General features: G+C 35.5%; 5 protein-coding genes across 5 annotated transcripts; 4 read left to right on the top strand and 1 right to left on the bottom strand.

The window, feature by feature from the left end:
• Positions 1-63: 63 nt before the first annotated feature.
• On the top strand, positions 64-2,547 carry RHIMIDRAFT_272067 (uncharacterized protein). The gene is made up of 9 exons (XM_023612296.1): positions 64-86; positions 153-445; positions 504-566; positions 629-750; positions 828-996; positions 1,054-1,154; positions 1,213-1,353; positions 1,414-1,831; positions 1,894-2,547. The coding sequence occupies exons 3-9, from the start codon at positions 537-539 to the stop codon at positions 2,167-2,169; spliced, it is 1,257 nt and encodes a 418-aa protein (XP_023469012.1). The 5' UTR covers positions 64-86; positions 153-445; positions 504-536; the 3' UTR covers positions 2,170-2,547.
• Positions 2,548-3,408: 861 nt separating this feature from the next.
• RHIMIDRAFT_234660 (mitochondrial substrate carrier) lies at positions 3,409-4,691 on the top strand (the record flags this gene model as incomplete). The annotated part of the gene is made up of 6 exons (XM_023608203.1): positions 3,409-3,488; positions 3,542-3,686; positions 3,746-3,844; positions 3,900-4,025; positions 4,088-4,249; positions 4,302-4,691. The coding sequence occupies 6 exons, from the start codon at positions 3,409-3,411 to the stop codon at positions 4,689-4,691; spliced, it is 1,002 nt and encodes a 333-aa protein (XP_023469011.1).
• Positions 4,692-5,159: 468 nt separating this feature from the next.
• RHIMIDRAFT_223609 (MFS general substrate transporter) lies at positions 5,160-6,911 on the bottom strand (the record flags this gene model as incomplete). Its single annotated transcript, XM_023607481.1, has 7 exons — positions 6,766-6,911; positions 6,602-6,705; positions 6,348-6,534; positions 5,830-6,296; positions 5,709-5,773; positions 5,447-5,646; positions 5,160-5,361 (listed from the first exon to the last, which is right to left on the bottom strand). Exons 1-7 carry the CDS (start codon positions 6,870-6,872, stop codon positions 5,160-5,162), a joined length of 1,332 nt encoding a protein of 443 aa, XP_023469010.1. The 5' UTR covers positions 6,873-6,911.
• A 1,639-nt stretch (positions 6,912-8,550) lies between these two features.
• Positions 8,551-10,622, top strand: RHIMIDRAFT_272045 (FAD-binding domain-containing protein). Its single transcript, XM_023612295.1, has 9 exons — positions 8,551-8,681; positions 8,736-8,869; positions 8,931-9,312; positions 9,375-9,521; positions 9,578-9,671; positions 9,727-9,866; positions 9,928-10,209; positions 10,262-10,343; positions 10,392-10,622. Exons 1-9 carry the CDS (start codon positions 8,571-8,573, stop codon positions 10,556-10,558), a joined length of 1,539 nt encoding a protein of 512 aa, XP_023469009.1. The 5' UTR covers positions 8,551-8,570; the 3' UTR covers positions 10,559-10,622.
• A 1,309-nt stretch (positions 10,623-11,931) lies between these two features.
• On the top strand, positions 11,932-14,196 carry RHIMIDRAFT_272040 (uncharacterized protein). Its single transcript, XM_023612294.1, has 9 exons — positions 11,932-12,188; positions 12,243-12,588; positions 12,634-12,766; positions 12,821-13,079; positions 13,128-13,178; positions 13,237-13,338; positions 13,389-13,633; positions 13,692-14,083; positions 14,125-14,196. The coding sequence occupies exons 1-8, from the start codon at positions 12,095-12,097 to the stop codon at positions 13,971-13,973; spliced, it is 1,512 nt and encodes a 503-aa protein (XP_023469008.1). The 5' UTR covers positions 11,932-12,094; the 3' UTR covers positions 13,974-14,083; positions 14,125-14,196.
• The last annotated feature ends 40 nt before the right edge of the window (positions 14,197-14,236 follow it).

Here is a 14,236-nt window from a genome sequence, read left to right as displayed (position 1 = left end):
ACAAAACTCCTTCTAGGTGCATTCACGACAACAATAAATGCTTATATAGCAACAATCAGTTACGTGTATACATTTGTATGATCAAACTAGAAAAAGAGGGAAATGAGTGGTATGTTCTCCTGCAGTGAGGGAGTTTTTTTTTTTTACTTTACAATCGACGTCATTTTTCGCGATATTGTCGATATTCAAAAAAAGCATGTATAAATAGTGTATGTACCAAGAATTACGCATTTCTTCACTCAAAACCATGAAAACTATTGAAGATGAATTGCGAAAGGAGATTGAGAAACTCACCAAGGAAAAAAAACTTTTAGAAATTCGTCTCGAACGAGAAAGCGTTGCAAATATAACAAAAGTAATATTAACAAAAGCGGGCAAAAGTGCACTTGTAAGCTAACACGACTTTTTTTGTTTTAATATTAAGCAAACGATTGTGGATAGAAAGGTAAATATATTTAGTGTCAGAATCTATGTGTTGATTCTATTTAACAATAAATTCATAGATTACCGGAAAGAAAAGACGTTCTTCTAGATTAATGGAACCAAGCAAAACTAAAATTTTTAAAGTACATATACGCGTTATGCATCTACTTTAACAATTTTTAAAAATACCCCAACTATTTCATAGTTAAGTGCAAAAGATAGTATAACGTATTCTGGCTTAAAAGGAACGTTAGGCGCAAATCTTTTGCGCTTGGGTATGGAAATTGTAGTCAAAGCTAAAGATAAAAAATCAAAGTACTTTGCAGAGTAAATATACGATAACTTTGGCAAATGAACTTTATTAAATCAACTCATCGATTTTTTTCTATTTACTCTACATATAGTTTGAGCAAAAACTCTATAATTGATTTATCAAATTCAAGCAACAACTCCCAAATTTCACTGCTTGGTGGAAAACATATTCAAAGCTTTTTATTAGCTAAATACGGGAATGATGATATAAAAGAAATTGAAAACATAAATATTGACTCTTTGGAAAATTCATTCAAAAAGGTAAATTAATGAGTCAATTTGTTACCATTTTAATGCTTATTTTGCATTTATTTGAAGATCAAGAACAGTCGAGTAGCCAAGACTATCTTTGCAAATGTAGAAAATTTCTCACCTAACAATGAAACTGAAAGAGCTGTAAAAAATATATATAGATATATGTAAGTATGGAATAATGGTTGACCAAACATATGATTGATTTTTGTTATAAACTTTAAGCTTAGAGCAACACCTATTTAAACGTCATTTATTAACCGACGAATATCTTGATGAATGTTCTGAACAGTCATTGGTGATAAAATATTGGGCTTATTTATTTGAATCTTTTTTCAGTAAAAACAAAGACGTCTCCTTGCAATGGTAAGTTTATAAAATACAAAACAAACAGCAGATTTATACGTATTAATATATATGACACAGGGGCGACACAGTATCAAATGCATGTTCAAGGTCAAATCTAAAACTAAAACTTGATATACGATTCATTGTTGAACTCGATAAAAGCAAGTTGGATGCCACCAGTGGTGAATTTGCTAAAAGAAAGGCGACAAACAAGAAAAAGCATTATTCGGATAAACTAAAGGCAGTTCTGGCCTCCAAGTGTCATCTTAATCACCTTCTCTCAACCTTAACTTACCTTCCTTTGCACAAAATCAAATCAGTTCACATACCAATAATTCAAGTTATGGGTCTAAATTGCCACATATATTCTTTATCACTTGTAGACAAGAATGTTTATGTACTTCAAGACATATACTCCATTACTTATCCCAAAACATTCAATGAAATAAAAGCTGGTGCTTTAAAAAAAATCATTGATGGAATGTCACTTATTATGGTAAATATTGTAAAACATTATCAATTACATATCCCTGCTTAACAGTACAACACTATATTCAGAATATGATGGATAACATTAAAGATATTTATGACAATTTTTCACGCAATGCAAATGATGAAATAACTACAATTGTTACAGAAAAGACAGCACGCAGAAAATTATTGGAGATGAAAGAATGGGTTTCCCCCGTCATTTATACGGAGGATGAAGCAGAAGAGGAGGAAGAGGAGGAAGAGGAGGAAGAGGAGGAAGAGAAGGAAGAGGAGGGCGATGAAGAGAGCGATAGTAGTAATGAAGATGGCAATAGCACAGTAGAACAAGCTAACGTCCCTTAAATATGAATTGTTTAAATTAAAAAATATCAGTGTTTCTGTGGATAATTAGTTTTAAACATTGTAAGATTAAATTTTCTGTTTGCAAGAGCATCCCTAATTGTATAAAATATTATCTATTAAGTAAGACAATAAAGGTACCCATCACCCATCAAATATATCAAAATGTTGCCGAAGCGAAGGCTGAAAACGTGATAAATGTCCACCCTACATCTTGGTTTTCCAATCTTCGAAACTTGTTTTAGTTAGATACACCACCCCTAAAAAAACTGAATATTATTACTATTAGCTACTTTGAAAGATAAAAGGGAAAAGGGTGTTTGGAAGTTTATTATCATTATGTTTACCACATTTTCAGCAGCATTTTGATTTTTAAAATGCGACAAAGTTTTGAGAAAAGATGGATAAAAAAAAACAAATCAAACAACACGACGAGCACATCGTCGACTTAAAAGACAATATAAACTGAATTCATTAAACTGTAAAATACTAAATAAAATACTATTAAGCTTTTGAATCAGTACACTTTATCATTTACATTGTTCACTGCATTGGTTACATAGATCTATGTGTGGGCTAGTTGATGCATATGGACTATTTATTAATGGCAAGTTCGAAGAAGATTCCTTATTCATGCAAGTCATCGTCCATTACGTAATCATATGCTGACTAGTTCGCTTTAAGAGTATCTTTTGCCTTTATCACTCTAGTGAAAACTGGCAACTTGTTTTTTTTAAAAAAAAAAAAAAAAAGAAAGAAAAAAGGACGTCAGTCAATGTTGGAGTTGATCTATTCTGTTATAATCTTGATACACAAGTATTTTATACTTGTATAGATCATTTAAGATATTGCTTTTAGCGTGTTTGAGGGATTAACATTTTTGTCTAGGAGAAACAATTGTGATTGGTAAACCAATCTTGGACGATGAACCGTGGGGGAAAATAAGCATTTTGACGTTTTATCTCCGACCTTAGTATTTAAGGTTATCAATGAACTCTTTAGCCATGAAAAGACCATATGTATGCAATGGCCATACACAAGAGAAAGAGAGAGAGGAAGGGATTATATTGAGTTAAAAAGAGATTGAATCCTTGTTTCTCTCTGATACAATTTATAAAAGAGGAGCAAGTTGTTGTTGCTGCTGTTGTTACACAGGCCTGAATTTATGATAAAAAATATTTTTTATTTTTCCAGTGCTTAACCGATTTTTACCTCTTTTTTTTTTTCCATAATTCTTTTCTAATGCCATCTCATGTCACCTCGTCAAAACTAAACGCTAATGAAATTGCATTATGTGGAGGCATTGCAGGTGTTGCTACGAGGTATTATAAATATACATGTATATACTGTCTTATAGTCTAACATTAGAATATAGATTTGCCATTTCACCTTTAGACGTTATCAAAATCAGACTGCAAATTCAGTCTTCACCTGCAAGATCACTAATGATACAACATAGTGCCAAATATTCCGGGATACTTCCAACTTTTAAAACTATTATCAAGGAGGAAGGAATACGAGTAATGAAATAGTCAAAAATATTCTTTAATCATGATGCTCATATCCATTCACACATTAGGGATTGTTCAAAGGAAATGTAGCCGCTGAATATCTATATTTGGCCTATGGTATATCTCAATTCTACGCATACTCTCATATGGACGCCTTTATGGAAAAAGTAATACAAAACAAAATACTTTATACATTGATGAAACTGACCAAGTGAATGACAGAAAACACAGTTGACACCTTCATTAAAACCATTTGTCTCTGGTATGGTTGCTGGTAGTTTTGCTACAGCCACCACGTACCCATTTGACCTTTTACGAACTCGATTTGCAGTACAAGGCACAAACAAGGTAAATGTGTAACAAATATAGAAATAGAACTATTATTTATTGTTTTTTTTTCTGTTATACAGGTGTACAACAGTATCTTACATGCCATTTCGGACATATATGGAAAAGAGGGTATCAAAGGATTTTATCGTGGCCTTGGTTCTTCTATCACACAGATCATGCCATATATGGGGCTGATGTTTTTCAGCTATGAAGGCTTATGCTCGCTTACACAAACATTAAAGGTATTGTTACTTGATTATTCTAGAGAACATTTCTAAGCATGTTACAATGTAGGAAAAAGGCATTATTTCTGATAAACACAACAAAACAAACGACATGATCTGTGGATCGCTTGCCGGTATCATCAGTAAAACTGGTGTATTTCCCCTTGACGTCGTCAGAAAACGACTGCAGGTGCAAGGGCCACATATATCAAAATATGTGATAGCATCTATACCCATTTACTCACAGCAAAACTCAGCATTTTCGTGTATGAGAACGATCATACAAACAGAAGGATACAGGGCACTTTATAAAGGGCTTGCACCAGGACTATTAAAAGCTGGGCCATCGGGTGCAGTCTATTTCCTAGTCTTTGAGCTTTCAAAAGACTTTGTCATAAAAATGAAAGAGAATGGATATCAAATACTTCCTGAAACAACCTTTCCGTATCAAGTTGTGTAGAGATTGAAAACTCTATTTGTGCTATACCTAAAGATTCTGCTTGTCGTATTTTTGAATATTGCACTTGCTGTACATTAAGGAAATATACTCGACCAGTAACAATTGTAAAATACAGTTATTTATTGAAATAGTAAACCACCCCTCTTTCATCTTGTATTACTTTACGCATTATATATCCATTTGGCAAACTATTTTATATATCAATGAATAAAAATCATTTAATTTATACAAGCTATTTGTTGCTATAGGTATTCTTTACTGACTTATGAAAAATAAGTGTATCCGATTTGATATTCATTGTAAGGGGAGTGATAAAGTGTTTAGTAGACAAGCGTGCCTTATTTATTTATACTCTGCAACAGCCAATAATCACTGCAGAATCAAATCTACTGTTTTTTGTTTTCATTATAATAATGATTTCATTTTCTATATGTGATATAATAATGTTTGTTGTGTGCAACAATGTCCTTAAAAGAAGTCAAATATTCGATGATAAACGGCTGCCCAATTGACCATTACCGGGCTGCAGACAAGTAATGCAGCACTGAATAAAAGCATCAATGATTCAAATGTTGAGACTGACATGATATAGCCTGCAATGACTGGGCCGATAAACATGCCAACAGAATACGCCATGTTATACAGCGCATAAACTAGAAATGGATGAGCTCTGTTTTATCTTTAATCAAATAGTTGCTTACCTTGAGCATATGCGCCACTGCCCTATACAATCAATGTTACAACATTGTTTTGACAATGGTATACAACAACTTACCATTTCTGTCACTGTCTCGCCCATCTCAGGTAATACAGGTGTCAGCGTGACAGGACTGGAAAGACCAAACAACATGAGTGGAGGAATCACAAAATATATAGTACTGTAATGGACAGCTACAAATGGGCCTGCTATTGCCATCATGATCATTCCAGTAGCTGAAATAGCTTGTCTTCCCCACTAGAAAGAAAGAAGAAGGGGTGAAAATGAATGAAAATAGTGTTATGATGCTCAATAATTACCTTGTCTGATAAATGTCCAATAAGTGGTGCAAGAAAAGCAGGAACGACCATTGCGACAAAAATCACTATTTGAAAGGTATTAGATGTTCACATTCACTATGACCTGTACTATTATACTTACTGCCAATGGTAGAAGCAGGAGCGTTGAATTCCTTTTGTAAATGGATCGGTAAAGCAGGTTCAATGCCTGCAAATACGGATGCACTTACGGTCGTGCAGAGTACGCAAGAGAGAATGCGCCAGTTCTTTAAAAGACCAATCATTGTAACCGGGGTGTTCTTTTTGGTTTTTATCAACGGAGTACTCTCATTTTCTTCGATATCTTCTTGTGCTCGTGAAACGTGATCGGAGGTATCCTCAACATGATCGTGTTTTGGTTCTGCCAACCAAACAATGGCAAAAAAATTGATAATTGCAAATGCCGCACAAAATATGAAGGGTGCTGCAAACCCTCCATACTCGTATAAAAAGCCTCCAGCAGCAGGACCAATGGCAAATCCAACAGTGTGTGCCGTAAGGACTGTTCCCATGACCACACCTAACTTCTTTGTAGGAAAAACATCTGCTAACAAGCCTAGACCGATTGTCCTGTAGAATCGAATCAGTTTTATATATTTATTTATGCCCATCTCTCTTTACCAAGAGGCACCCCCAGCTACGCCTTGAGCTGTACGAGCGAGTACAAGTAGCACGTACGTATCTGCTAATGCAAAGGCAGCTGTAGATACGAATAATCCCAGCATACCACCAATCATTGGGTATCTTCTATTTTTATATTTATCAGACAATATGGCAAATATCGGCGTTGAAACTAGCAAACCAAATGCTTTTTTTTTTTTTTTTTTTGAAAGGGATCAATCAACATGGATCATATGAATCATATTATGATTTACCATAGCATCCAAACAAGAACCCTACCATGGTTGAATCGCCCTTAAGACGTTCAATGACAATGAGAGGAAGACATGGTATAACGACACCATAGACTAACATATCACTTTTAAGAAATGTTATTTATGCAAACCCTTTGAATAACAAATAGCTTTTTTTTTCTTACATAAACAATGTCAGCGCAACAACACAGGCTACACCGATATGAGAATGACGAGCTCGACTCCATTTTGATAATTTGTCATATTCGCTATTGTAGGAACTTTCTGCCATATAAAAGCAACAAAAAGAAAGAAAGGGGAGAAAGACAAGAGGTAGAAGAAAAGTACAAGAGAAGAGAATAAAAACTTTAAAAGGATAAACGTTCAGGGGAATAATGTAAGTCACACAGATAACGGAGCCCAATGAATAAGTTACACACAGACAACTGATAGATCACAAGTAGATCCTTGCTTGAAAGGCAGAGATTAACAATCGCGGGAAAATTGATAATCAGCATGACTTACATGAGAACAGGATACAGAAATAATGGTTTACTGGGTCACTTGGCGTAGATTTGCAAAAATAGAAGGACGGATTCAAGGAAAATAGGATTGTGTGTGCTGATAATGGGACCATTTGAACAAATTGAATACAGTGCATAAATGTATGTACGTTGATATGCATAGCTAAGAGTGCATGACTGCTCTTATTACCCAAAATGCGCAATACATGATGCTTTAATCTCTTCCTTGATAATTAAAGAGCGCGTACCACTGATGACCCGAAAATCAGGATTCTTACTGTTCTTGACAAAGATAACTCACTTTTTGTCTTATACCACATCCTCTCTCATCAAGATTCATCTTGAGTTCTTTCTTTCATCTTTCTCCATACTAATCACGATAGTTATTCTTATGATGTCTATCGTCATCATGGTCACTACCATTGTCGTCATAATGCTCATACTGTAGTCTTTTTACTCAGTCTTATCTTGCCTACCCTGGACGCTGCTTTGAGTTCTTCTTTCATTTAACGGCAGCACAATCGTGGTTACAATCAAAGCATATCTACACAAAAGCATCTTGAAGAAATCGCATTAGTAACATACTAGGAAATTTTCATCATAATATTCATAATGAGAGCCATCAGGGCTTGTTATGTATAATTGACATTGTTTATTCTATTTGATGAGGTGTGAGAGAAATTATATCGAAAATAGCAATATGATTTTAGTAGCGATGGTTATGACTGCGGAGAACGAACCTGAGCATATACTAGTACATGTACACTGACTTTCTCCCACACAAGTCAGAAGGGCAATATTCTGGACTAGGGCCCTTAGGGGTAATAGGAATGCAGCTGAGGAATTGACCGTAACTACTGTCAGCTGAATGAGTAGCTATAGATTTTATATCTTAATTTATAACCTCACGATCAATGAAGAACGGCTAGCACTACATGCACCAGAAAATACACCAGAAAATAGGCTAATGCTACGAATGCTTCCTTGGGGTGCTACCTATGTTGTCACTATACAACTTCACACTACTAAAATCTCTGCTTAACCTAAGGCTGTCCAATTCACTCTTTCTGATATAAAATACGAATTTATCACAATTACACACGTGAATAATCTTTGTTCAAAAACGCGAAACACTGTAAGAGTCAGCATGACATAAGCAGAGGTATCTTGTTGGTCGCAGATATATGTGCTTTCTATGTAAAACCTTTTCATTTCTCAAGATATACACACATAATCTAACTTTATCTTTGCTCAAGTGCTATAGAACGTGTTGGATTGAACAGAATTTATGCATTCCTATGGAGAATAAAAATACACTTAAAGCCGACAGACTATATCCAATAGATCATAATGACTAAGGAACACAGTGCATATTGTGTATCCTTATGCCATTTCCCATAGTCACACTCAAAAAAGATACTATAAGGCTATAACACCTTCTTTTAGCTCTTTTCCTTTTTTTTGAAATGTTTCATAAAAGACTATTCCACAGTTCAAGAGCTGCACTCTACAACACTTTAACACCACTTACTCATCTTAAGCATTCCCATCTTCAGCGAAATCCAAACTTTGCAAAGGTACAGTCTGATAATTTCCTATGCAACACCGAGTTGACACACAATTGATATCAGATAACAGATAAAGATATTGAATATTTCAAGGGCATCCTCTCCTCAAATAACATACTCTATGATCCAGACCCAGAAAGCCTCGAACTAAGACAGCATAACACTGACTGGTTCAACTTGTATAGAGGCTCTGCATCGTAAGAAAAAAAAAAAGGCATTTTACACCAATTTGACATGACTGACAGTTTGGTATAAAAGACTATGTTTATTTCCTACTTCAACAGAGCAAGTTTCAAGCATACTAAAATATTGTAACCAGCGTTCCTTGGCTGTTGTCCCACAAGGCGGCAATACAGGTGTGAGCGGAGGAGGAATACCTGTTTTTGACGAAATCATCATCAACAGCTCGAAGATGAATAAAATTAGACATTTTGATGATGTTTCAGGTGTAGCTGTTGTTGATTGTGGCGTCATTTTGGAAAATCTATCCCAGTTCCTGGAAAAGAAGGGCTACATAGTACCACTGGACCTGGGAGCAAAGGGATCATGTCATATTGGTGGAAATGTCAGTACAAACGCGGGGGGTTTACGTTTTATGAGGTACGGAAGCTTACATGGTAATGTCCTCGGTCTTGAAGTGGTAAGTGGACTGAGTTAATGAGATGTAACAGAAGGCATTAGTAATGTTTGTTTATAATAAAGGTGCTGCCTGATGGCACCATTTTAGATAACTTGTCAACACTTCGCAAGGATAACACGGGATATGACTTAAAGCAGCTGTTTATAGGCGCAGAAGGAACATTAGGGTATGTGACAGGTATCTCGCTACTGACGCCCAGGTTACCAAATGTAATATTATTATTTTTTTTTATTAAGTATGATGCTTGAAACTAATGACATTTTAGGCTGTTAATGTAGCAATGGTTGCTTTGGATTCGTTTGAAACTGTTCTAAAAGCATTTGTAATGGCAAAAGAGGACCTATCAGAGATTCTATCAGGTATATTTTACATTAGGACATAAGAGAATAACAGAGGATTGAATGAAATAAAAAGCTTTTGAGTTTTGGGATGTTGATAGTGTAGACGTGGTAAAGTCACAACAGATAAGTGATGTAAGCTACCCAATAGAAGGAAAGCATGCCTTTTATGCATTGCTTGAAACACAAGGAAGCAACGGAGACCATGATCAAGAGGTAGAGCAGTAAAAAGGGATATGGGTGTACGTGAAGTATAGGAATTAATATATAAAAACAGAAATTGGACGCGTATATAGCACGACTTTTTGACACAGGCGTAGCAAAGGGAGGTGTTTTAGCACAGGATACAAAGCAAGCTGACTTCTTCTGGTCATGGCGTGAAAAGATTCCTGAATCAATTGCAAAGAGTGGAACAGCAATGACTTATGACTTTTCAATGGAAGTACCACTTCTTTACAAAATGATCGAAGACACACGCGACTATTTCAACCAAAAGGGACTGTTAGGCAAAGACAAGCTATTTTCTAACCTTATAGGATTTGGCCATTTAGGAGATGGTGTAAGAAAAATAGAATGAATACATATAGATTGGGACTGATAGAGGCTGATAGAACTTACATCTTATGGCTAATTTAAACAAATTTAGTGAAAATGGACAGAAACTGATGGATGATTATGCATTTGACTGGGCCAGTAAGTGTCTTAGTGTTCTTGATTACCACATATTAACGCATAACATAGTCAAGCACAATGGGTCAATATCCGCTGAGCATGGCATAGGCGTAGCAAAAGTCGGCTATATGAATCAAGCAAAGTCAGATGTACAACTTCGACTAATGCGTAGTTTGAAAGATGTAATTGATCCCAAGGGTATCATGAATCCATACAAGATTATACCAAAAGAATAAAATATAATGAAATTGATTTTATTATAAATTTTTCTTGTTATTCTAAGCATCATAGAGTATCCCCTGAACATGTTAAATACCGTCATGTGCGTCTCAAAGAGGAACCTGATAGTCTTTCTCAGCATGTGCCCAATAAAGTTGCTTGACCTACTAGGTTAGGTTATTTATTGTTCGATAGACTTTGGAAGATATATGTTTGTATGAAAGACTAGAGAGGCGTTTTGTCAGGGCCAAAGCTCGACCTACAAGGAGAAGTATCTTGTCTTGGCGAGCCTTTATTAATTGGAATAAAATGAGGCTGTTTATATGCGTTTCATAATCTTGTGATCTAAAGGCTGTATTTGTTATCAAGGCTATATTGTCAGACTGAGAACATTTTTTAACTTATGAATAATGGTTTATAGCTGTATGTATACAACACATTAATCGCTGTCTCGTCGCCAAACTGAAGAAGATTGTATCCAAAGGTCCCTGCTAAGCTAGTTACCATGACGCACGTCTCAGGCATCCACATACGATATATGCATTTCAGTATTGAATATTAACATTTAATAAGAGGTACTACAAACCTACGAAATCTTTCTCTTTTTATTTGCCTGATGTCGGCTCTACCATTTGTTAGATTGTTGCTATTAGGATGGCGTTTGTTACATGTAAACGCGTCATTATTATAAAACAAAACAGTAACCTCTTCTTTGTTCAGATTCTTTAATTTTACAAATAAAAAAGCATCAACTTCTAAAAGGATGATTTAATGACGTTCATGCCTCTCCTAGTTTCTTCAAATTAACTCTTTTCAGCCAAAATGAAAGTAGCTGCTCTTCTCTAGTTAGTTCCCAGATCTCGTTAAGTAATTCGTTTGATATGTTTTAATTGCTTAAGCAAAAGACAGGCTCAGAGAGGATAGCATTACGCGAATTGTAATATAGTGATGCCCTTGTTTTAGTTGTTTTAATAGAAACTTTTATAGTCAATTCAATGCAAAAGAAAAGAATACAAAATTCAATGTAGTATCATGGTTTTTATAGGAATCAAAAGAATACTTCTTTGAATTTTTACAAAATAGTAGCAACCAACTTATTGCACCCATTTCATCGAGGGCAACAATGATTGCCTTCCAATCACGCCATTGCCGGAGTACAAGGAGAAAGTATGGTGGTCATTCGCCCTACTACGTTGAATTGGCTAAAATCACTAGTTTTCTCATCCCAGAAGATAGCATAGAAAATAAAACGTGGTATGAAAGAGCATATTACTTCCTTTATTCTTCTTCCGCTCAAGCAACGGTGTGATTGGCGGCAGAATAGCTATTCAAGAATCATAGAAGGTTTTTTGTGGCCCATAGTGGCACCAGATCCTGCTTTTAATTTGAAAAAAATACTAATAATGAAAATCATCTTTTTGTCCCATATATTTTAAAAAAGATTATTTCCCCTTTCAACACGTCAGAAACATATCTTATAGTCAAGGATATAATCCATCTGAGAAAAAACCCGAGTCATAAAGGTATAAAAACCCCATATAATATCACAAAGTATGCAGACTTTCCCCATACTTGGTCTACTTTTGCTTTGCCTGCATCATCTCGTGAAAATCGATGCTATAACCCTGAGAGGCCGTATATACCCAGGTACATGCTCTTAGGAAACGTTAGGGGTGAAATGTAAGACGTTTCTTTCTATAGTGTGTGCATACTTAAATAATCAAGTCTATTGCTATGGAGGAAATCAAACACCAAATAGTTTGCCACATGTCGAATCAACGATTTATGCTCTTAATTTAAGCAGGACACAAAAGCTTGACCAACTGGATTGGGAGCTTATCAAAACAAAAAATGACTTTGATCCTGAAAAAAGGTGTCAAACCCAATTTACAGTGCTCTCTAATGGAAACCAGCTTTTAATCGAAGGAGGTGCACAGGACATTGTTGGTTTACAAAATATAGTCAATGATACAGTTATGTACGATGCACTAGAAAACACTTGGCGGTCTATTAAAAATAATTCACGTCTTATTCACACAGACACTGGGTAAGGCATTTTCTTAAAAGATAGTTGACATCTAAAAATGTTTAGGGACAATGGGGCTACAGTTAACCTGCCGTTACCTTTTGGTGATACGGTTCTCTTCTTTAGAGGAATAACGTATAGTACCTCTTTTAACTGTTTTGCAAATTCTTTTATAATAGAATACAATGTTACATCTGAGGTAACTAAAAGGCCTGTTCATCCTGTATCATTGTATTGACTTGCCACATTTTAGACGTATGGTAATTTTACAACCAAAATGAATACACCAATGTGCGTCATTAAGGAGGGTGCTTCAGCTATTCTTGATTCAAAAACTAATATTATTTACTTTTTTGGAGGAAAGAATACTGATAACCATTCTCAACCTGGTTACTCAAGCTTTACAGCAGGGTATGCATTTGATACTAAAAATGGAATATGGTCGCAGAACAATTATACATCAAATGACGAGAGATTTCCTTCACCAAGAATTCATTTCACCACTGTACTTGGTACGCACAATGATTTTTTAGTTAATTCAGTCTATAACCTTTTAATAGCGCCAAACTCACGGCATATTATTTTATATGGTGGACAAAATGACAACGAAGGTACATTATAGTCTCTATATACATGACGTAGTTTACGCTGACACTTTTCTTTCTTTAGTTATCTCTGATTACCTTTATACACTCGACCTTGATAACAACACCTGGGCACATGTCAATCTGAGTGCAGTTGGTCAGATCCTCACAAGGGCATTTCATTCAGGTACACTAGCTTAATATTTTACCATTCTTGTTGAACTTATACACATATAGCTGTTCTCGCGAATACAACACTTTTTGTTCTTTTTGGATACCAGACTTATGGGATACTAGCTCCTAATTCCATTGCGCTTGATGTATCTGACGTGACAAACATACAGTTACTGAACCAATACTCTCCTAGTATTGAGAATACTACTACACAGCAACAGCCAAGTACTATACCTCAGCTTCCTCTGCCACCAAAAAGCTTAACTGTTGGAGCGAAAGCTGGTATAGCTATTGGTGTCATCATTGGAGTAAGTATAACCAAAGAAGTTAAAAGATTTCCATTCACAGAGTTGGCGCTTGTAGGCAGCAACAATTTTTGGTGTATCTTTCTTATTATATCGTAAAAGAGCGAAAAGACTGGCTCAATCAACCTATTCAAGCTCAGAAGGAAGAAGATATAAAGATCCTGATGCTTTAGATTGGGACAAGATTGAAAATGAACACCTTGAACTTAAAAGACCACCGGCGTTAAACCAGCCTAGGCCTACCTTTAGTCTGGTACAATTAACGCCAAATACTGCTACTAATAGCACTTCCACCGTTTATAAGGCAGAAGATATATCACAAACACCGGATGTACGTCTCTAATTTGTTTGTAGGCACGTACCACAAATGAATCCAGTGATAAGAAACGTAGAATAGACTTTCTCAGCTAAATATTGTAGACACTATATATGCTGTCCTTAAACAAGAATAAAGCGTCAATTAGCATCATTACTGGAAATAAATGACTTATCACCAACGATGAAGATTGGTCTGGCTTAAGGAAAAAAGCCTTTTGTTGACAATCATATGCACATAAGCAAAGGCGGATGAGCCAATAGAGAGTCATTAATTAGATGTTTTGTGTT

This window comes from Rhizopus microsporus (genome assembly GCF_002708625.1).
Source record: "Rhizopus microsporus ATCC 52813 unplaced genomic scaffold scaffold_3, whole genome shotgun sequence".
NCBI lineage: Eukaryota > Fungi > Mucoromycota > Mucoromycetes > Mucorales > Rhizopodaceae > Rhizopus > Rhizopus microsporus.
The sequence above is the reverse complement of the archived record's forward strand: the minus strand, read 5'-3'. Positions and strand labels throughout refer to the sequence as shown.